The 22,562-nt window shown below is 44.6% G+C and overlaps 1 protein-coding gene across 1 annotated transcript in view; it reads right to left on the bottom strand.

The window, feature by feature from the left end:
- DPF3 (double PHD fingers 3) overlaps nt 1-10,361 on the bottom strand; it is a 252,461-nt gene extending 242,100 nt beyond the window's left edge. The window contains exon 1 of the mRNA XM_077750840.1: nt 10,327-10,361. Within this exon, the coding sequence (XP_077606966.1) occupies nt 10,327-10,358 (32 nt within the window). The 5' untranslated portion in view covers nt 10,359-10,361. The remainder of the gene's footprint in view (nt 1-10,326) is intronic.
- Nucleotides 10,362-22,562: the final 12,201 nt, after the last annotated feature.

The raw sequence follows: 22,562 nt of genomic DNA, 5'->3' as shown, positions 1-22,562 counted from the left end.
AACACAGGCACTTAAGTTTCCTGTCTATTAAATATTTTATGGCCACTGTATAAAGTTGTTCTTCGATGGGGAGAAAATGATCAGTGAGCCAAGAGGGAGGAAGATATGGATGAAGGGGTATTGTTTGTTTGACTCCAAACCTACTTGGAACTGTGATGTCAGCATCTCTGTCTGATCTTGTCCCAAATGCAAAGGCTTTTGCTTTTTGTTCTCTACGTGATCTGCACAGGTAGATGCATCTTCTCAAATCTCTCTACAAAACCCTGGGTGATGTTTGTTTAGGGGGACTGTGGGAGGTAGTGCAAAGTCATGGAAAGGAATAGAGAGTGACAGAAAAGGCTTTCCTGACTTTTAGTCCCGAAAAAGAAGAAGAAGAAGAAGAAGAAAAGGAGGAGGAGGAGGAGGAGGAGGAAAGGAAAAAAAAAAAAAAAAACAAAAAACGACCAAACCAGACTCTTAGCACAAAACTAAAATGTCAGCAAAAAATGGTGAGAACTTTCTTTTTTCTTGCTTGCTTTCTCTCTTTTCCCCCCTTTCTTTCTCTACTTCCTTCCTTCCCCCTTTTTTCTGCAGTCCGATAAAGTTTTTGTCCTTCATTTTAAACCAAAAACAGCTCAGAATTTTCGGGCTCAGTCTAAGTAGAAAAACAAACAAACAAACAAAAAAATAACCCAGCAATTTTCAAAGTGTTACAAGAACTGCCCTTCTCTATTCTAAGGGAACCCTCCAGCTCTTCCTTGATGGAAATATAATCAAGAGAAATGATTGGGGGAAAGTGTTTTTTCTCCTCCATAGAATCGGGATTGGAAGGGGAGTGTGTGCATGGGGAAACATAAGGAATTATGCATTTGGATATGCATTTTAATTAGGTGGACAGAAGCAGCCGCCTGTTAATTTTTCTTGCTTGTTTCCACTTAGCATTCATCACAGGCAGAACCACCATAGAGCGCTCCCACGATAATAGATGGTTCTGCATTGGCTAAGTCCTCAGGGAAAATAATTAGCAGGAGAGAATATATTCTCTCCACTCCCACTACCCCATCCACCCTGCCCTCCCCCATCCCAGCACCACATTGCCTCCCTGCCCCCACCCCCAATGGACAGTGGTTTCCGTAGGAGAAGCCTAGGGGAGCCGTCAGCCTCCTAGCTCACAAGCACTTACTTTGTCCTGCCAAAGAACCACGGCCTGGAAGGAGAAACAGACAGACTGGAGGCCTTCCTTGGAATGAAGGCTCCTAGATGTGGGGAGGGAGGCTATCTGCTGCTTAGCTCTGAGGGGCAGCCTAGCAGTCAGGGTTGGCCAGCACAGGATGAAGAAAGCCCCGAAGAGGGCGAGACAGTTACTGAGCTCAACTGGCAGCAAAGACACGTAAAGAGTTGTTATTTGAGGATAACAGAAGTCCAGATGATGTTTCTCACTTAATTTGCTTTCATATAGCAAAGGAATGTCATCGTGTTACAGTAGCTTCTATCTGAAGGCTGGCAATCAAGATGGAAGTCTCTTGAGTTCTGACCCCCGCCATGATGCGCTCCATAGTCTACTTTTGTATAAAGAATCCATTCAGGCAGCTGATCTCCTGTGTCAACAGCACATCCTCCTCGTTGACCAGCAGACTGAAGCTCCAGCCCCACGGCCACTGCTCCTCTCTTCCCAGAGTCATCTGGAGGACTCGGGTACTGCAAGATGACCAATGCCAAAGTTCCAGGCAAGCACTCTCCTCTGCCCTCTGAGCTTCGGTTTCCTCCCGATTTTACAGGTGGACTCACTTCTGGGCTGACGATGGGAAATGAAGTGAGGGCTTCCCCTGAGCTCATAGTCTCACCTATTTCAAACCCAGACAATGGGAAAAAATCCAATGAGAGCCTCGGGCTATTTACACACAGCTGGATGAGTGAGGCTTTGCATTTCCTGAGAAACAATGATTAGGCTTGACGTGTAATGCCATACTCATTTCATTTAGTTTTAATATATTAAAATAATGTTGACTATATGAGGTATTGTTGACTCCGAGAAGGCCTCAAGTCAGCTAATGGAAACTGTGTTCTCCCAGTAACACTTCCCATTTGCACTTTACACCTTTGGAAATGTTTTCACATCCATTATTTCCTTCGGGCACCTTGGGGGCTAAGCAGAGCTGGGTGCAGGGGAAAGGAGGAGAGAGGAGACACAAGCTTTCTCACTGAAGGAAAGACAGGTCTGATTTACTAACTCTTGCCTTTCAAGCTGACCCATCTTCCCATGTATCCCCTCGGCCCCCTGTTGCCAAACGAAACCTCCACCCTGCCCAGGAAACAAACCAGAGGTTCAGTCCAAGACTCACCAGGGAACTGCTACTGCTGCAGCTCTTTGCCCCCCACAAACCCAAACCCTGCCTGACACCCCGTGTGCCCTCGAGGGGTGGTAGAGACAAGGGGAGGGCAATCCTTGTGGCTGAAGATGAAAGAAGGGAGTCTTTGGGTTCTCAGAGGATTTAACCTCCCCCCCCCCCAAAATAATACTATTCCTACAGGGAAAGGGGGGATAAGGAGGTTTAATTTCACGATACTATCAGCATTTTCCCCTAAGTGTAGAAGGTCAAGGTTTACTATTCAGAAACATAGTCCCTGAATTTTGGAGAGTCTAAAAATGAAGGGGCCTAGGCATATACCCAAGAGAATTGAAAGCAGGGGCTCCAGTAGCTACCTATACACCCATCTTCACATCAGCATTCTTTATGATAGCTAAAAGATGGAAATAACCTAAGTGTCCCTCACTGGATGAGTAGATAAACAAAATGTGGTATGTATGTGCAATGGAATATTATTCAGCCATTAAAAGGAAGGGAATTCTGGCACATGCTACAACAGAGATGAACCTGGGGGACAATATGTTAAGTGAAATAAACCAGTCACGAAAGTACAAATATTGTATGATTCCACTTCCATGAGGTGCTTAGAATAAGGAAATTCATAGAGACAGAAAGTAGAAAGGTTGTTACCAGGGACTGGGGGTGGAGGAGATGGGAATTTTTGTTTAGGTGGCACACAGTTTCTGCTTGGGATGATGAAAAATTCTGGAGATGGTTAGTATCCATGGTTGCACAACATTATGAATTTACTTAATGCCACTGAATTATATGCTTTAAAATGGCTGGAATGGCACATTTACAAGTTATAAATGTTAAATATATATATATTTTGCCACAATTAGAAAAAAATTAAGGGGCTGCCTCAGCCTGCTGGATGGAGGTCAGGGTGACCATTTTGGTTTTTCTTTCATTTTGCTTAAGAATCACAATTTCAGCTTCTATGAACTCTCTGATGGGTTTTGCAACCCCCTCTTCCTCCTTTGGCCTTATAGAAAATAATTGTCAAGGGAGCTTCCAGTCAAAGGAAAGCCTGATAATAACACCCTCAGAGGAATACAGGATATTCTGCAGGCACGTCACTGAAGGAGAGGCAGTGAATTCTAATTTAGATACTGGTAATACCCACCTGGGTACGGCGGGCCTCTGTATATTGGCTAATCACGTCCATTCCGTCAGCAGTAACATGGGGTACGCTAGAGGAAGCTCAGTGAGACCTCAGTACAGGTCCACTTCAACTCTCTGAACAGAGGGGTATCTACGGCTATCCAAATGGTAGTGAAGTAAGCACTTTATATCCTTGTTCATTGAAATGGGTGCCATAGTGGGGAGAGGACAGGTCCAGAGAGATAGTGAATAAATGAAATCCAAAGGAGAAAAATCCTTTGCTTGGTTTCCCCCTCTCCCTCCACACAGTTAAAGAAAAGAAAGGGGTGGCTCCCTGGGTGGCTCAGTCGGTTAAGCGTCCAACTTTGGCTCAGGTCATGATCTCACGGTTCATGGGTTCGAGCTCTGTGTCGGGCTCTATGCTGACATCTAGCTCAGAGCCTGGAGCCTGTTTCAGATTCTGTGTCTCCCTCTCTCTCTGACCCTCCCCTGTTCATGCTCTCTTTCTCTCAGAAACAAATAAAACATTAAAAAAAATTTTTTTTAAAGAAAGAAAAGAAAAGAGAAAAAAAGACAGACATTCTCAGCAATTCCAGTCTTTTCCACAACCAAAAACTTGATCCAAGTACTTAATGAACAGCAAAATAAGCCAATTAGTCTTCCACTTCTCTCTCCTTTCTCCAGCCTCTGGTAGGGGTGCTCAGGAGAAGAAAAGCGTCCAAAGGGGAGAATCAGAAGAAAAGTCCATCTTCTAAATGGCCCACCAGCTGGTCCTCAGCTGTAGGCCCTGAGAAGGGAGAGGTGTGCCATCCAGGTTAGAACCCCAGGTGATAGCTGGATGTGGCAGGACTGGACCCGAGAAGATGAAACTAATGAAGACCTCCCAGTCTTAACAAAACCCCTTTGGAAACACACTTTAAAAACAAGGAAGAATTGGCACTCTGGCCCCTCACGCTTCTCCGCTTCCAAAGCGACCATAGTGAGAGCCACCAAGTGTTTGACCTGAAAGGAAACTGGGCAAGAAGGTGCCTCACCCTCATCTTCATAACAAGGGATTTGCAGTCTGAGAAGCTCTGTGTCCAAGATTGAGTAGCAAGTTGGTGGTAAAACTGAGAACAGAGCTCAAAGCTCTGGATTCCCCTCTCAGGGCTTTTTCTCCTCTGTTACCCTGAGGTCCTCATAGCTACAAAGACTAGCTAGCCAGTGGTGAGAAACGAACGTGGAAGAGGGACATTGTTTGAGACTGGGCTACACTGAGAGCAGGTGGAAGTCTGGGGACTGCAAAACCCCTTTTGGTGAAGCTTTCAGTCGCAATTAATACAAACAGCAGGTTTTCAAAGAGAATAACAACAGAAATGTGCTCACTTCGCAGCAACCTGAGATGACCACAGTCTCTGGATGCAGAAGGGGGAGGAGAGGGTGCAAAAGGAGGATTAGACATGTGTCATCGTTTCTCAGGCTCATAACGAAGGTGGGGGCGGGGAGGGAGGACTCACTGTGGGCTATCTGAACCCCATTATTAGGCACCCTGAGTCTAATCCCCTCGCCCCTCCCTGCTTCCAAACATAGCCCCTCTCAGCCCTCTCCAGGCTTCCCTCTCCACCCCCCACACCTCCATTCACAAACACAACCTAGAAATTCCCAACACAGTCCGCTCCTCTTTTCCCACCCCCCACCCCCCACCCAACACCTTCTAACCACTGCTTTTAAAACTCTGATGCAAATCACAGGCTTCAAAAACCTTCCTTGGGTGACAGTTTTACGATGCTAGCTCCATTCATCCATATGGTTTGACAGACTGTGAAACACTAGTAACCGGACCAGTAAGAAAAACAAATTACAAAAACACCACAACACCTCATCTCTCCCCAGTCACTCACACAACTAAAGAAAACTTTGGAACTGGCAACAGATCATCATATCAGCCTCTCTCACCTTAAACAATAATCTTTTCAGAGTTCCAGACCACACAGTTTTATCCACTCACCTACTCCCTTCCCTTCCCGCCACCCCACCCCCAGACCGCTTTATCTTTCCTTGTTACATACCTGCATATTTAAAGACTATCTACAGCTAGGGTCATGCTCACATAGGCCCCAGCTGGAGAAACCGTGGCTTCACAAAAACTGTGTCAGTGGTTGTGGCACTTCTTGGCCAGGGGCTTGCCACATTGGCTACATTTCTGTCTTCTACTGACTTTCAGAACACTCAAAAACCACAAAAGTTACTTTGCAGAGCTTGGGACAATAAACAGGCCTGGATTCTGGTGCCTTTTTTATGACCCAGCCCCCACTACCACTACAAACAGTATGGCTGCTCTTTGAAAACAGAAACGTCAGCCTCAGTTTCCTTTCTGTTTTTGGTGCAAAACAAAGCATGCTGACCGTAGCATTTTATGTTTTGCATTGATCTGAGCAGATGGCTCTGAAACAGCTTTAGACATTATAGTCTTTCTCAGATGTATCCAAATTCCAGCTACCTGCATGATTGCAAAAAGACAGAGGAAGCAGAGAGGTCTCCAATTAAGTGGCCTCTGATTCCCAGCCCACCTCAGGATCTCAGCAGCTCCCAATCTCCCAGCCATCTCTGGATGTCCCCAAGGTGGTCTGCAAGCCAGACTATTTGCAAAGGTTTACCCTGTGACAATGCCTCTACATGGGTTCTGGCCAAAATTAATATCCTTTATGGGTATCTCATCAAAACCAGACATTCTTCCCGATGAAAAATAATGTGCTAATAAAGTTTGGAGGATTCAGGGCTTTTGGGGGATGGGGAGGGGCAACCAGAAGCAGATGGAGAAGGTGGTTCTTAGGCATCTGTTGGCTTAAAATATCTGAGGGTCCTTTTTCATAAGGGACTAAAATAATGTCCATAAAAGGCTACAAGTCCACAAAGTTCCAACCTCCATGTTCCCCACTTAGTACCTACCCACTCACGTTGCCCCACTCCAACANATATCTAAACTGAGTGCCGCAGCAAGAGTGAGGTCTGGCTTGTAAGTGGCCACAATTACACAACTTTCACAGGCACCGAAACCACTTTAGATTAGAATACAGTGTATCCAGATCATAGGCTGTATAAAGAGATGAAGATTTGAAGTCCATCTACACACACGACCTGCTGTTTGACCTTGGCTAAGTAAGTGTGTATTTACTTCTCCCAGAATTGTGTCCTTAATAACAAAACAGAGATATAAACACATACCTCCAAGCAAGGGGAATTCCTCACAAAAGAAAATTTCAATACAATTATCTATCTACATGTTCACAGTTATAAGCATGACAAAACAGTGTACTGGTCTCTCATTCTTTTCAAACAAAGAGTTACTTGAGGAAAAGCCCTATTGGTTTATACAGAATAATTAAATAATAATAACAGTTATTCTTTTCTAAGCAGGCAGTTAAAATAATAGATACATATGTGCATAATCAAGTCTGGCAGAAGGTGGCAGACATTCCCAGTTAAGTGCATACAAACCAGGGTTTTGATAACTTAATCAGAGAGTAAGTTGTTTAAAGTGTTGATAGCAGATTTGGGGGAGGATGGCTTACCTGAACTAGAATATCAAGAAATATTAGAATTTATATGAAAAGCATGGTTTCCCAGATATACAGAAATCAACCAGGATGTGGTATGTGACTGACTTACACATAGACCTTTAGCAAATCCATAGTGATGTTACCTGTATGGGTTTACTTCACTACATGGCCCTTATCTTGCTTGTACATGTAAGAAATAAGGGTTACTCACACATCTAGGCTCAGACAATGTAGCTGCTAAATTAAATAATGTGTACTACCCATTTACACATCATACAAGTCTATCAATGCTTTCAAATTCTATTTGTCCAGATGTGACCGCTTGGTTGTGGGGCCACCTGCCGTGTCCTCTTTGTGATCTGATCAGTCCAGGCGGCTCCTATTTCAGCCTCTAACACCCTGTTGGGCAGTAATAAGATGTTAAAGGCACCAACAGAGAGAAGCCAGGCTGTCAGCTTCAGAGAGGAAGGGGGTGAAGGGTACAAGGAGGAGGAATAAGAAAGGGAGTTGAGAGGAGATCAAAGAGGCAGGAAAAAAGCCAAACTGCTAATAGAAGAGATGTGGCTCCAGGAGCTAGGGACCCTAAGGAAGACCCCAAAGCAATGAGATTCAAATTCTGCCATCCAGTTACCCGAGCTATTGAATTATTGAATGTCCCCAATGCAAAAAGCCAGTATAATGAAAAATGGTCCATACTCAAGATAGGCAGAACCCTACAGAGGTGTTCATGGAACCTGAGCCTGTTTCTGCCCAGCACATTAACCTACCACCACTTTATTCCCCAATCNCTGAGGGGGGGGGTTTTTTTGTTTTTTTTTTTTTTTTTTTTTAAGGAAAGGGAGAGAGAGACTGGGACGCACACAGAGAAACACAGAGAAAATGCTAATGTCGTTCAGCTCCGTTTCATTGTCAGGAGGGACACAGGAGGATAAAAACCTAGCTCTCCAAACCATTCTCCTTGCTCCCCTCCTCCCAACACCACGAACCATCCCTTTAGCTGGATGTGTCTCTTCGCTTTGTTCTAATTTATCCCATGCATAATTTAAGTGTGTATTGTTTCCCGATCAGCAACTTTTAAAAACAAATGAAATATAAAAGATGTTTTATTAAACAAGTTGTTTTTAAAAATAAAGGCAGATGGTGTGGGTCTTCCAATAACAACGTGTGTGCTCCTGCCACAGGAGTTTAAAACCCGTCCGGAGTGCAGAAGGCTCGGCTGGGGGCGGGGTATTGTTTACACCTCCTTACCTCCAGGGAAAGGGGTCGAGATACAAAAAGAAGGGGCTAATTTAAAATGACCACTCAACTCCTACCTAGAAAAAGCAGGCAGGGGTGTTGTGTGCACGCTAGCGCGTGCGTGTGTGTAGTGACACAGAATTACAAAACATCTCACTGCAACTGTCTCCATACAAAGTACAAGTGTAATAATTCAGAACTAATTCCACTAACCAGCCCGCCTCTCTGTCCCTTCCGCCACCTCTAATCCCACCCCACCACCCCAGACACCCTCGCCAAACAGGCACCCTGCTGCGGTTCAAAAAACAAACAAACAAAAAAACTGGAGCGAGCAGGGAAACCCTGGAGCGTAGAGATACTGCGCCTGCCCGCGCGTGAGCGGGCTCCAGGGTAACGATGGTACCGCTTTCCCAGTAGGACATAAACCTGGCGCACATGTGAAATAGATTTCTCCAACTTGAGTTTACCAGGTGGCATCAGCCCGCCTGTGTGATTTCGGCTGAAAATGGGGAAACTGCAAATCAGCTGTGGGTTCAGTAGAAACTCAAAGCATCAGCGGTGTGGCCGCGCGAGCCGCCGGGAGCGAGGATGCGGCGAAGTTACGCCCATTTATTCTGCCATAAAACATTTTCTTTCCTGGGCGAAATGCTGTGGCGTTCAAGTGCAGTGTATACGAGCTTGCGAGCGAAAGCTATAGCCGGGAGCTGCTCTATGATCCACATCAGCTTCCAGTATCCTCTTAACTGCAGCTTTAATATATATGTGTGTATTTAAAACTCCGATACGGGGGACATTACTACCTTTTTCCCTATTACTGAGGGGAGATAAGCTGGNTGGCCACACACCCGGGAGAATTCTGCCTTAAACGCACCCCACTCACGCCTCCCCCCTTCCGTTCGCCCGCGGCTACCAGCCCAGCTGGGAAGTCCGGGTCCCAGAGGCGCGGACCCCGACCCACGTCGCGCCGCGATCAGGAGGGATACCTCCTCTGCCAACATCATCGCCAAGAGCACCCCTTTTAGAGCGACGCTAGTTTTCCGAAGCCTCCCCCGGCTCCGCGATCGCGATCGGACTTGGCAGCTTAACAGTTCCAGCGACTGGAAGGAAGGAAGGAAGGAAGCCAGGATGAAAAGGAGGGGGAAGGAAGGCAGGCAGGAATTGGCTGTCGGACCCGGGGACTGGTCCCCGCATGTCCTCGCCCAGCCTGCCCCCCTGCGTCCGGGATCTGGGATCTNAAGCAGCCGGCACAGGCGGGGAGCCCCAAGCTGCCTCTCTGCCCGCCTCGGCTTTTCACCCAGAGAAGGCGAGAACACCATTCATAAGACCTGCAGCTTCCCTGCCTCCAAATCAACCCCAAGTTAACCCGAGTCCTTAATATACTACAGCCAGTTCGCCCACAAACACACACAGGCACACCGGTGACCGCCCGGAGCGCCCTCACGCTCCGGGGGCTGCCCCAGCAGGAAAGCCCCGGGCAACCACCTGGGCCCCAGGGCTCCCGGGACCCACTGCTCCCCCTGCGGTCCTCCCAACTCCGGAAGGTTTGCACAAACTCCCCGCGAGCGATCGGAAGGCGTAAAGCGCCCTGCAAACTCCGGAGCTGCCACGGTCCGCTCGCCCCGGCGGACCAGGCAGCCCGGCAGAGGCTGCGGACTCCGAAGGCGCGGGGCTCAGCCAAGTGCACCCAGGCGGCCCCTGCCCGGCGCTCGCCCCCAGCTCGGCCGCCCCCCGCGCCGCGCTCGCCGCCCCGCGAGGCCAGGCACTCAGGGGACCGTGCTGTACCCGAGCTACCCACGACCCCCCTGTACAGCACTCGAGCGCCTCGCTCCTCTGCCTCTAACCCCTCTCGGTCCGTCCTCCAATTAAGCAGAACACAAATGTAACAATTTTCTTCTTGTTAATTGCATCTCTTGACATTTCTGCGCGTTGGGGGGAAAAAAAGAAGATGAAGAAGTAAGAGCTGAAAGAAAAGAGAAGCCCCGCCGCGGCTGCAGGCGCCTGCAAGCGCAGTGCATTGGCAGCGCTCGGCACGCGGAAGGCGCCTTTTTTTTTTCATATTGAAACCAGGCGGAATATGTACATTTTTTAGTCTTACTTACGCTTTCAGGGGGTTGTGAATGACAGTCGCCATTTTGCTACAATGTAACAGAATATTGTCTGTCTCAGAGTTCTAAAGGTTCGCTCAGGGGAAGCGGTGAGCCAATCAGAGCACGGGATACCGGCCCGGTGGCCAATTGGCGCTGCTGGTCGCCAGGTGGGCGGGGCCTGCACGGTGGTAGTTATTAGGGGAGCTGTCAAAGCCCAGAGGTCACTCCCTTTTGTAGAGCCCGAGAGCAAGCAGGTCTTAAAGGGGCAGTACCGCGCGAGCAGCAGCTTTTTGGATTTGGTAAAGTGGAGAAGCACGAGAGAGTATTCTAGTTTGGTGTGAGTCCTTACTTTCTAAATAATTGCACAGAGTTTGCACTCCTGGACAGAAATATTTAAGTACTGCCAACAAACCACTGAACCCCATTCATTAGCTTTTGGCTTTGCTGTTACGTTTTTAATCCCCCAAAGGGCAAATCCCCTTGTTCTCCTGCAAAAGTTGGAAGGCTGCCGTTTCGTCTAACAAATTACTACACGTGCCCAGCCGTTTGCTAATGCTCTGGGTCCTGAGGCTTGTTAACATTCTCATTCCCGTAGTGTTTTCTTTATCTCGGCCACCTTTCTCTCTAGGTTTCTTGGAACGGCTGCCGCCGTTCCTGGCGACTCAGGACAGCAACTCCCCTCCCCCTGGAATGTCTCAATGTCAGGCTCGCTCCCTCCTCCTGCCAGGGCTTTCGTTACGTAATGCGCGGTGGTCACTCTGCGCGGTTCCCCACCACCACCTCTTCTAATCTACAAACACCAGAAACTTCTGAAATGGTCAGATTCCGGCCGGCTGGGGAGCCAAGTGGGACCTGGCGCTCTGGCCTTTAGGCTTAGGGATAGAGGAGGTTTAAGGAAACTTTTGGAAACACTTCCTGCTACTAGGAAAGAGAGTAACTAGACAGAAGGTGTTGCCAAAGTCTCTTTCGGGGAGTAGCACACGCGATTCTGGCGTCACCTTTCACTACTCAGATACAAGGTGGAAAAAATTTGCTAATGAATAATCCAGTATGACTCGAGGCGTTCAGAGTCGTGTCTGCCCCAAGTCAGTGTGAACTTCTCACTGACGAACCCCTGACAAAACTGGGAGACTTCTGTGAAGCCAGGTTTCCACTGGGGTCCGGGAAGCTCCCGGTGAATGAAAACCCAGTAAATCATGAATAGGGGCCTCGTTAGCATACAGAAATCTGGCTAACATCCCAAAGTTGTTTAATCAGGTCAAATAGCTAAAATAGCGGAGGAGGGGGTGAAAGGGGGAGAGGAGATGCTAAATTGCCAGTTCTTCAGGGCTGTGCACTCTCACTTCCTTTCTCAGTGGCAATGAATGAATACATACATACATACATACGTACATACATACATAAGTTCCAGAACTTTCAGAGTTCAATTTCATACACTATTAGAGTCACAGAAAAACAGAACAGGACTGAATGGGCATGTTTGTAAGACTTGAAATTTTTAACTCCTTTTTTCTGCCTAGTTAATAGCACAGTCAAGTCCTATAGATTGCTTTGTAACTCTTTTGCATAGCATCCTGCCATTTGAAAAAAAAAAGGTATCCATTTTTCTACAATTGAAATCGGAAAAATCCCTTTCTTACTGATTTGTCAGGGGAATCATTCAAAAGCTAGTTGTTGGACTGGAATGAGGTTTGACAACCTTAAAAAGCAAGCACTGTACTCAGCCTACCCCAAGAACTATGATGAGTTTGAAGTATCAGCCAGAACTCCCACCAATCTCTTTGAGATATCAAAACCACAGCAATTCAGATTGGAGGACAACAGTGTATTTTAATATATGCAGCTTGATAAAGGAAGCAGGAAATGCCCTGAATGGGGCTTGCAATTTAATAAGAGAGGGAAAACAAATTTATATTACAAATTGATTATCTCAGCATAGATAATCACTTATTGTGTTAAGGCGCAGATGCAGAAACCAGCATAATTCCTAACTACCTAGCACACTTGAAAATGGCAGGTCAGATCTGTCTTCACTTTGAGAAATTTTAATTCAGAACTTAAACCCTTAAGTTGCATTTTATAATGATTGAATTGCAAAAATAATGAATTAAAGACAGGATTTTTTTAAATTTTGCTTTAAATGTTTATTTTTGAGAGACAGAGAGAAGGCATGAGCGGGGGAGGAGGGGCAGAGAGAGAGAGGGAGACACAGAATCTGAAGCAGGCTCCAGGCTCCGAGTTGTCAGCACAGACCCTGACATGGGGCTTGAACCCACAAACCAACCGAGAGATCATGACCTGAGCTGATGTTGGATGCTCAACCGACTGACCCACCCAGGTACCCCAGGACAGGATATGTTTAAAGTAGGAAAGCCTTGCTTTTTATAATCTAATTGAATGTCTTTTTAAGTCTATCAATGCCATGACTTCTGAATAACCAGAACTGTTGTGAATTCACCTTTTATAATTCTAAGACATATAAGAGTTATTATTTTAACTTTGGTTTTCATATTGTAGATCAAGATTATTTTCTACAGTAAAGCAGGTCTGTCACTTTGCAAATGCCCTCATCCCTCTGCAGAGAGGCCAGATTTTCCAAATAGGTCTTAAAATGTCCTGATTCCACCCCACAAAAAGGCAGAATGCTAGAAAGCAAGGAGGCTTGAAGTAGACATGTTTAAAAGATCCTAGAATCCTGAACAGTTTTGGAGAATATTAAGTTTTACATTAATTTTGCAAAGAAATGTGAGCCTTGGAATCCACTTGTAGCTGGGTTATCTTGGGCAAGTTTACTTAGCAACTTGAATGTTTCAGTTTCCTCATCTGAAAAATGGTAACAAGAATGGAACTTACTTCATAGGGGTCTTTTTCAGGACCTATGTCAAGTGTCTGGCATGTAGCAAGCTCTCAATTCACGCTGATTATTATTGTTATAGAGATATTTAATTATTTCCTGATGTCATAAGGAATGTAGGGAATCTATAAAAAGAGATAACAAAAGGTAAAATTGTCTACCAAGTTTAGTTTTTTAAATCCACTAATCCAAGAAAAATGAGCAAAGAACAACTTTCATAACAAAATAATAGGACTACTTCAGTTAGGGGTCATATAACTACTGAAGCCCCAAAGATGCCTTCTTGCTGATTGTGATACCGAGACACCTTTAAAATCCCATCTCTAAAGCTCTATAGATATTCTATAGAAATATAGATATATTCTCTATAAATATAGACCTAAATACACTCCATCTTCCCCCCCATCCCTTTCAATTTATTTTTTTTCTCTGTTTTTTTGTTTTTTGGGGTTTTTTTAGTATAGTTGCCCACCTCTTTCATCTTGATTCAGCTGGTTGGGTAGCTTAATTTGAAGGTCAAAGTGGGCCTGGAATAACCAACCTCCATCCCACCCAAAGAGTCAAGAGTTACACTATCGAACGTGGGAGCCATGAGTCACATGTAGCTACAAAGCACTTGAAATGTGGATAGTTCAAATGGAGATGGACAGAAACTGTTAAGTACACACCAGATTAAATAGTACCAAAAAAAAAAAAGAATGTAAAGTAGCTCATTAATGATTTTCGTATTGATTATACATTAAAATGACAATATTTTGGATTTACTAGGTTAAGTAAAAAATGTTATTAAAGCTAATCTCACATGTTTCTTTTTACTTTTTAAATGTGGCTACTAGGAAATTTAAAATAACTCATGTGGCTGGTGTTGTATTTCTATTGTATAGCACTGCCCTAGACAGTGTGTGTGACCAGGGAAAGGAGGGGGAAGGTTTTCTCAATCATGTGAATCCATCTTGTGGAGCCTTCTCAAATTCAGCCTTAACATCAATTAGCAAAACCCCTGGCCCAGGTCAAGTACGTGTTCAGTGCCACCATCCCAAGAACATTTAGAGTGTGGCCAAGGACCCAAGGACCCAAACCACAAGGGGCACCCAAATCCATTTTCTCTTAAAAAGTTTGAGGGCTGTTTCAGCAGACAACAAGTCAAAACTGTGAGGAGATGCCCATGCACAAGCAGGGAAGAACGGCATTTCTGAAGCAAGTTTTGGCCTTTGCAGCTGACTTTTTTTAAGGCACATCAAAATAAGAGAGAGAAGGGAAGGAGAAGCAGAAATCACCAACAGCCAAAGAGTTCATTTGAAAGAGGAAGTGTGCCACAAAAGCCATTCAAAATAAATGCAGGACCTAGCAGTCTCTGGGAGCTGAGGAGTTTTAAGTCCTGTGAGTGTTTAAAAAATAAGAACAAACTCACCATCAGTCCCTCTATTCATCTGCATGAATGCAGCCAATGGGCCATGCTGGCTCCCTGAGATCCAGAGCCAGCTCTGGTATGTTCTGAAATAGGGGTATCATTGCTGAAAAGGGCATATCAAAACTATCATCTGGTTTTCCCTCCGCTTGGGAATGTGGGTGGGAAGGTCTTACTCCCTTCACAGAAGAAAAAAAGTCAAGTTCTGGGTTTGTGAGATCCTCCTAGGGCCAGACCTCTGAAAGCTCTTATTTCAGGGTAAAGCCAAATTAGAAACTGATGCTTGCTGCTTCCCACTAATTCATTTCATTCATTCACTCACCCATTGGAGGCTCTCTTTGAGGGAGGCATTGTGCTAGGCACAGGTGGCGAAATAAAAATAAACCAGACAGGGAAAAAGCCCACAAAAAGCAATTCCCATCCATCTGGAGAGAGAATAAAGATAGTAGGCCCAATCCTACAAGCAAGCAGAGTAATTACTTGATGTGACTTAAAAGGGAAGAGCAGCCTGCCCAACCAGGCTCTCCTTTTCCTGGCATGGTGCCCATGATCCCAATGGATGCATCCTTGGGTGTTTATTGAGTGTATTCACTTCTTTGTGTTTTCAAGGTTTTGTGGTGTCGAGATTTTCACAAATTGGTCTAAAGCAGGCAAGAAGTGATATATGTCAAAGAACCTTAGTGGAGGGAGAGGGTACCTCTAACATTGCAGGGGAGGGAAAGACTTCATGGAGGTGGTCTCATTTAATTTGGGCCTTGGTTGGGTAGACTTCAGAAATGAGCCAAGGAATGAAAGGGTTTCAGACCCAAACCATAACCTAAGAACAACTGATTCATACAGAAATATGTGTAGGTTCCCTACCCTGTGCCACCTTGCCTCCTTTATGCTGGGCATTGGGATGCAGAGAGACAGAAGACAGTTGTCACCTTTAAAGGTGAGGGAGGGAGAATGCAGAGCCATGAAGGAGAGGAAAAGGGGCCACTGTGGGATTGGAGGAAACACACCGACCAGATAGGAAGGTTGGTGTTGCCTTCCCAGAAGCGATGCCTGAGCTGAACCCTGACTGCCCCGTAGGAAGAAAGATGTCCCCACGGAAGTGGCAGCATGTATAAAAGTCCTCGGGGAAGTGAGAGAGAGCATCATGATTTCAGGGGATCCCTTTGGTAGGAAGGTAGTTGCAGGGGTATGAGTGAGACAGAAAAAGCTAGAGAGACAAGGAGTGGGTGCCAATGCTAAGAGGTGCAGAGTTTGATCTGGAAGGCAATCAGGCAACACTGAAAGATTTTAAGCTAGAGGTGAAAATGAAGAGGCTGCCTTTTTAGAAAGAGATTCTCATCAGCAGTGTGACCATAAATTGGAGGGAAGCTGAGCTAGATAGAGGCCTGGGAACCTGTTAAGCGGCTGTGGCACTGGGGTGTAGACGAGGGGCAGGATCAGGGATTTCTAAGGAAGTAGAACGTGCAGGACTTGGTAGCAGGCATGCTGTGGGCTTGAGGGAGGCAGAGGGCCCAGGATAATGCCAGGTTTCTGGCTTCTGGGAAAGGACATCAGTCAGCTCCAGTTGCCTAGAGAAACATGAAGTCAAAGCCAAGGCCCAAAGGCTGAAGGCCAATGAAGTAGTGAGACATTCCATTGTGGGAGAGGGGCTTGCCTTAGTCCCCCATCCCCTACTTGGCCCCTGAAATTGATATAAATCTCCTCCCCTGGCAGAACAGTGACCTAGGCTGGGATTCTCTTAAGCCCCCCTCTTCTGGCTCTTCCTTGAGCTGAATGGATTCCACCTTGTATCAAGGGCCTCTTCCAAATCCCTTCCTGCTAATCCGCACCCTTTCTTTCAGGGCATGTTCTGAATCGGCTTAAAGGACTCTCCCTCCCAGGTAGTTGCATCTTACTAGGAGACTCTAGGACACCCTAAAACCTTCACAAGGAGAGGATCAAGACTTCGTGAGACACATGGTACACACACACACACACACACACACACACAGGCACGCAGAAGCAATGGCTTGATTAGAATCTCAGGCACCAAGAAAGACAGCAAATGGGATATTTTTATACAGAAGCTTTCTCCACTCAGATCACACAGAGTCAGATGGCAGTCTATCTACTCTGAGAACTAGCCCAGCTTCCTTTTCACCCTCACTAAAGCTAGACAATTGTAAGTGGGCCTCGGTTCTTCTTCCTGGTAAAGCCACTGGTTATTTGCTGTGTCTATTTTTCTAAGATAGCTAACTCCTCTCTCTTGTACCCTCCTCTACCTGACAATCCATGTTTTCCAAGTCCCCCCATCACCCATCTACATGGACACCGGATCTGAAATTCTGTCACCAACCAGAGAGGAAGGTCAGGGCTGCCTTCGTAGCTGCTTCATTGCCTGGCAGCTCCTGCATCCTAAATCACAGCAACTGGCAAGGTCCTCTTGCAGAGAGGGGCAGGATGGGGCAAAGGGGGAAAAGAAAAAACCATTCTACCATTACCACCATGTGGAAGGACTAGAACCATGTTTGCAGCAAGACATACATGAATCAATTTCTCTTAAGACTGAGTCCACGTGTACAGAAATAGACTCCCTTAGGCATATCCTGGGAAAAGAAACTTCCTTTCATCCGCAAAAGTGGCTGCCCCAAGAGCCCCCAAAGAGGTTTGTCTGTAGGGTATTTCTTTAAGTATGGTGACATTTCCGAGGCACCTGTCTCTCTCACTCACACCATTTATGTGACCTCAGGCTTCTACTCTGTCATTAGGCAGGGCTCATCCAGGAAAAGTCTGAAAGCCAAGCGCAGGAGAGCGCGTTAAGTCTGGTTGTTCTGCAGATATTTACACCACCATATAAAAATAGGTGTCCACAAGCAGGACAGATGGACGGAAGCCACAGGACCTAAAATGTCCCACATTCTGGCGAAGAGGGGAACCAAGTCCTGCTGAATTGCATGCAGCAGGTGTTTTCTATTCTCTGAAAACTCAAGGCAGTGAACTCTGGTCTGCCTAGCCGCTAAAGCACAATTCTACGTTTATTCTACTCAAGAGGGCAGAGGGAGGTGGTGAGAAAATGTTCCTGAAGTCCACAGAGGGTCCCGTGCAACTTAAATACACCTAAGCCAACAGTGGCTGGCAGCCCGATGACCACTTCTCCAATGCAGCTTTGGATTCTGGGACAGAGGCACAGTGCAGGGCGGATCTAAGACCTCAAAGAAAATAGTGATAGAGGAACCGAGCAAGGAAATGAATGAGGTGAACTTCTGGGCGAAGAGACAAAATGGATGCAGTTGGTTCTCATAAAAGAAGTAAAGCACAAATCCAATGGAATGGGATTATTAAGGTCTAGGCAAGAAATGAAATTTATTTTGGTACCTGGATTCCCAAATTCACCATATGTTCTCGTCCTCTGTTCTCACCAATCAACTTATTTTATCCTTGTTCAACAGGCAACAATTTGTATCATTGCCATATTGTAATAGTTGGAACTCAGTGACAATTCTGAAAACCAGGGCTATTTTCTAGACATGAGTAGGTTCAATAACGATGACTCTGAAAGCCTTCATGTTTCTAGAATGGCTTTTCAAAAAGCTGATATTAAATATTTTAACCTTATCTATTTCATAGCTTGAATGTAAACCTATGCAAATTAAGTGGATCTCAAATTAGTCACATACTACTTTTGGCTTTCGCAGAGTTTTATCCATAGCTATATTAAAATACTTGGTTCCTCTAAAAATTAAAAATAGTAATACCATATGATCTAGTAATTCCATTACTGGTATTTACCCAAAGAAAATGAAAACATTAATTTGAAAAGATACATATATCCTTATGTTTATTTTAGCATTGTTTACAATAGCCAAGGTATGGAAGCAGCCCAAGTGTCCATCAATAGATGAATGGATAAGGAAGATGCAGTACACACACACACACACACACACACATGCACATACACACAAGGGAATATTACTGAGCCATAAAAAAAAAAAAAGAGTGAGATCTTGCTATTTGCAACAACATGGATAGACCTGGAGGGTATTATGCTAAGTGAAATAAGCCAGAGAAAGACAAATACTATATGATTTCACTCACTTGTGGAATCTAAAAAACAAAACAAATTAACAGAGATACACTGATACATCTGGAGAATAAACTGGTGGTTGCCTAAGGGGAGGTGGCTGAGATGATGAGTGAAATAGATAAGAGAGGGAGAAATACTTATATTTTAGTGTCTCTCATTTTCCATCTCCCTGTCCCACAAAATGTGGAGGGCAGGTGTGATACCTTTAAATCTCCTCAGCCTGGCCCAGGTCCTAGCATATGGTTAATAATTGGTAGCTGAAAGAATAAATAAAAATATAAATAAATACATAATGATATAAATCCCACCCTATTAAAAAAAAAAAAACCCTCTACTTCACACTCACCAGGATGACTAGAATTAAAAAGTCAAATGACAATAAGTGTTGACAAGGATGTAGAGAGATCAGAACTTTCACTCAGTGTTGGTGGGATTGTAAAATAGTCCAACTGCTTTGGAAAATAATCTGGCAATTCTGCAAACAATTAAGCATAAGTTACCATATGCCCCAGCACTTCTACTCCCAGCATATGTCTAAGAGAAGTAAAGACATATGGCCACACAGAAATGTGTACATGAATGTTCACAGAGGCCTTATTCCTAACAGCCAAACGGTGGAAACACTTAAATGTCCATCAACAGAAGAATGGACAAATGGACAAACGTGGTATATGCATACCATAGAATATTATTCAGCCATAAAAAAGAATGAAGGATGGATACGTGCCACAATGTGGATGAATCCTGAAAACACCATGCTAAGCAAAAACAGCCAGACACAAAAGGCCACATACTATATTATTCTATTCCTGTGAAACTCCAGAATACAGAAATCCACAGAAACAGAAAGTAGATTAGTAGTTACTTAGGGCTGGAGGTAAGGGTCGGTATGGGGGGAAAGGAGGCAACAGCTAAAGGGTCCAGGATTTCTTTAGGAGATGATGAAAATACTCCAAAACCGACTATGGGAATGACTGCACATAAGCTGCAAATGTACTAAAACCCGCTCAGTCAGACACTTTGAATGGGTGAATTGTGTGCTATGTAAATTATATCTCAATAAAGCTGTTTTTTAAAAATCTCCACCACTCATCATAAATGCCAAACACTTGCTAATCCAGACATTTCTATGGTCATTTTCTCCTTGAGAACTGCAGGAGACATGTAGAAAACTTAGACTACTAGAGAGAATTCAATTTCCAACTTGGTGATTCTATATTCATGTTAGCCTCTTGTAACACAGAAATTCCTTGCCCTGAAAAACTCAAAATATGAAAGCTATAACTATGACCAAACAAATGAGCTCATTGACAGAGATTCTGAAAGCCTTTGGGTTTCTAGGAAGTCTTTCAATAAAGTCAAATCTAAGTGTTTTAATCTTGAGTATTCGCTCCTCTGGGGTAATTCCTAAAGTGAACTCTTATAATAAATGGGCTGAACCAAGAACCTGCTTTACCTAAGGACCAAAGTGATCTCAAGTTTGGCTTCTTTTTAATTCTGAAATATAATGGGGGTAGGAGAGGCAATTTCACCCAAATTGAGGTCCATTTTCATTTTTATATTGTCTTTAGCTAGTTTTTATCATGCATTGTGAATTTTGGTTAAACCTTCCCATGGTAAAACCCAGGAGATGACAAGAAATGGTACAAGTAGAAACACTGATGACAATACTAAAGAGGATGAAGATCTGAGTAAGGAGGGCAGTACAGAACAAAGCGAATCAGGAAATCTCAGGACTGGATCCTGGCTTGACTATTTACAAAGTACACAATCCCCAACTTAATCCCGATCCTCAGTTTATTCATCTGTAAAATGGGGAGATTGATACCAACTTTTAAGGGTTGCTGTGAGGAATAGATGTGACAGTGTAAGTGACATAAAGGAAAAGCAACTGGCATAAAGTGAGCACTTGAGAAATACTCCTCCCTTCTCCGAGAGAGAGGATGGAAAATTGAGTACTGGTTGGTGCTTAAGAGGTACAAAAAAGGAAAGAGCAGAAGATCTGGAATGGAGGAGTTAGGTGAGTCCGGGATTAAGAGAATATAATCCCCTAAATTAGCTGAAGCCAAACCCTGGGGCAAAATGGGAGGCCAGGCTTGCCTGGGCCCAAGGGGAAAGGGCATTGGATAAACAGCAAAATAAGAGCCGAATTGGGCTGTCAGTAAATTCTTTGAGTTGATACAAGAGTCCATCTCTTCAAGAATTTCTTTTTGGAATATCATGGAACTAGAGGTGCGGTATGGTAGACAGCAATAGGATGTGGTTAAATGTCACATTCAGGGTGTGCCGTTACTAACAAGTTATTCACTGTTAACAGGGATATTTCCAAAGTCCAGATTTTAAGGAAATGAACGTCTAGTCCATATTAGAATCTCTCCTCATTTGACATCCCGTTAGGAGGAGAATGGCGTCGTGTAACTGTTCTTTACTAAAAAGAGTAAAACCAAAGTCTTGAAAAAGTGCACAAAATCTAAGTGTCCAAATTTGTTACTGGCAATTGGCCGCCCTCTAGTGGCAGCCAGTGGAGAAGGCACCCTTCGAAAGCCATAAAATAGGGAAGCCAAGCAGGGTTCCAGGCCTGGAAGAAACTGCCAAACACAGCAATATTCACATGGATACCTCAAAGGCAAAGAAAAAAAAAATTGAAAACGCTTCAGTATGACACGACAGAGTCCTTTTTCCGTGATGTTCTGGAACATAGTAGTATTCACAAGATATTTGCTGAATGAGTGAATGGCATTAGGTCCATGGCAGAGTCCTGGATTCATGCCACATCAGGGCATTGATATGCAATGGATACACCACCTGTCAAACTGATGCAGCAATGGAAACCTTGACTGATTCTAGGATACTTTCTGAGTGATACAGTTGAGTAAGAAGTACGGCTGGGTCACCAGGTTGAAATTAAGAAAACTGCTCCACTGGGTCAACCAAAATGTGCATGTCATAAAAACAAGCCGTCTTTTCCTCTCTAAGCTCTGGCGAGTCCATCTGCAAAGTGAGGAACATGGTTTGCCTCTGAGAAAAGATTACCCATGATCCCACATACTCTTAGAGCAGTAAAACGTACTTGATTTATTTATCACCCATGGTGAGTCAGGTAGAAAAAACATGCTCAGTTCTAAAGCCAAAGCTCTTTTGGCATCAGATCTGTTATTACACTGAGAGGGGGAGAAAAAATTAACCACACAGACCTACCTCAAATTGCTTGCCAGTCCAGTTTCTTTTGTTATTGTTATCCAGTTACTTATATTCAGTATATTCGATATAAAATGCGGCGACTATTCCCTGGCTATGCCAGTTTTGCCAAGAAGGATTGTAAGTCTTAAGAGAGGTTTAAAAAAAAAATGCCCTAGCATGCAACAATCTACTTTGATCAAAGTGCCTGGATTTCTGGGAAAGCCAGCAATGTTATTGGGACCTGCATTCTCCCTACTTGGAAAGACATGGCCTGTACAACTTCAGTGCAAATGTATGATATGGCACCATGCTATTTTCTTCGCTTACAAAATCTGCAACACCTTCTGTTTCTTCCTAGGCAAATGGCAGCCTGTTATACCTACATATTGTATCTACAGCCTGTATTTATGTCCCCTGAATGGTCGATTACTTGAAATGGAACATCCACGCAGAACTGCCCAAGATGCTGTTTTACAGACCAAGCCTGTCCTGCCTTTTGGAAAATCCCCAAAAGCCATACCTACTGACCATTGATGCTTCCGGTGAATATTTGGCCTAGAAGTCACAGACAGATTTATTCCTCAGACACTCTGGTGAGAGGTGCTCAGAGCACAGGCTATGAAAACTCAAATGATCATTCCCAACGTTCGACCAAGAGGATAAAGGGAGACCAGATGCCTTAAGTGCCTCAAGGGTGCTGCTGGGAAGGGGGTATAAATACCTATTCTCCAGATAAAATCCCTTAG

This window comes from Crocuta crocuta, unplaced genomic scaffold (genome assembly GCF_008692635.1).
Source record: "Crocuta crocuta isolate KB4526 unplaced genomic scaffold, BGI_CrCroc_1.0 scaffold186, whole genome shotgun sequence".
Taxonomy (NCBI): domain Eukaryota; kingdom Metazoa; phylum Chordata; class Mammalia; order Carnivora; family Hyaenidae; genus Crocuta; species Crocuta crocuta.
The sequence above is the reverse complement of the archived record's forward strand: the minus strand, read 5'-3'. Positions and strand labels throughout refer to the sequence as shown.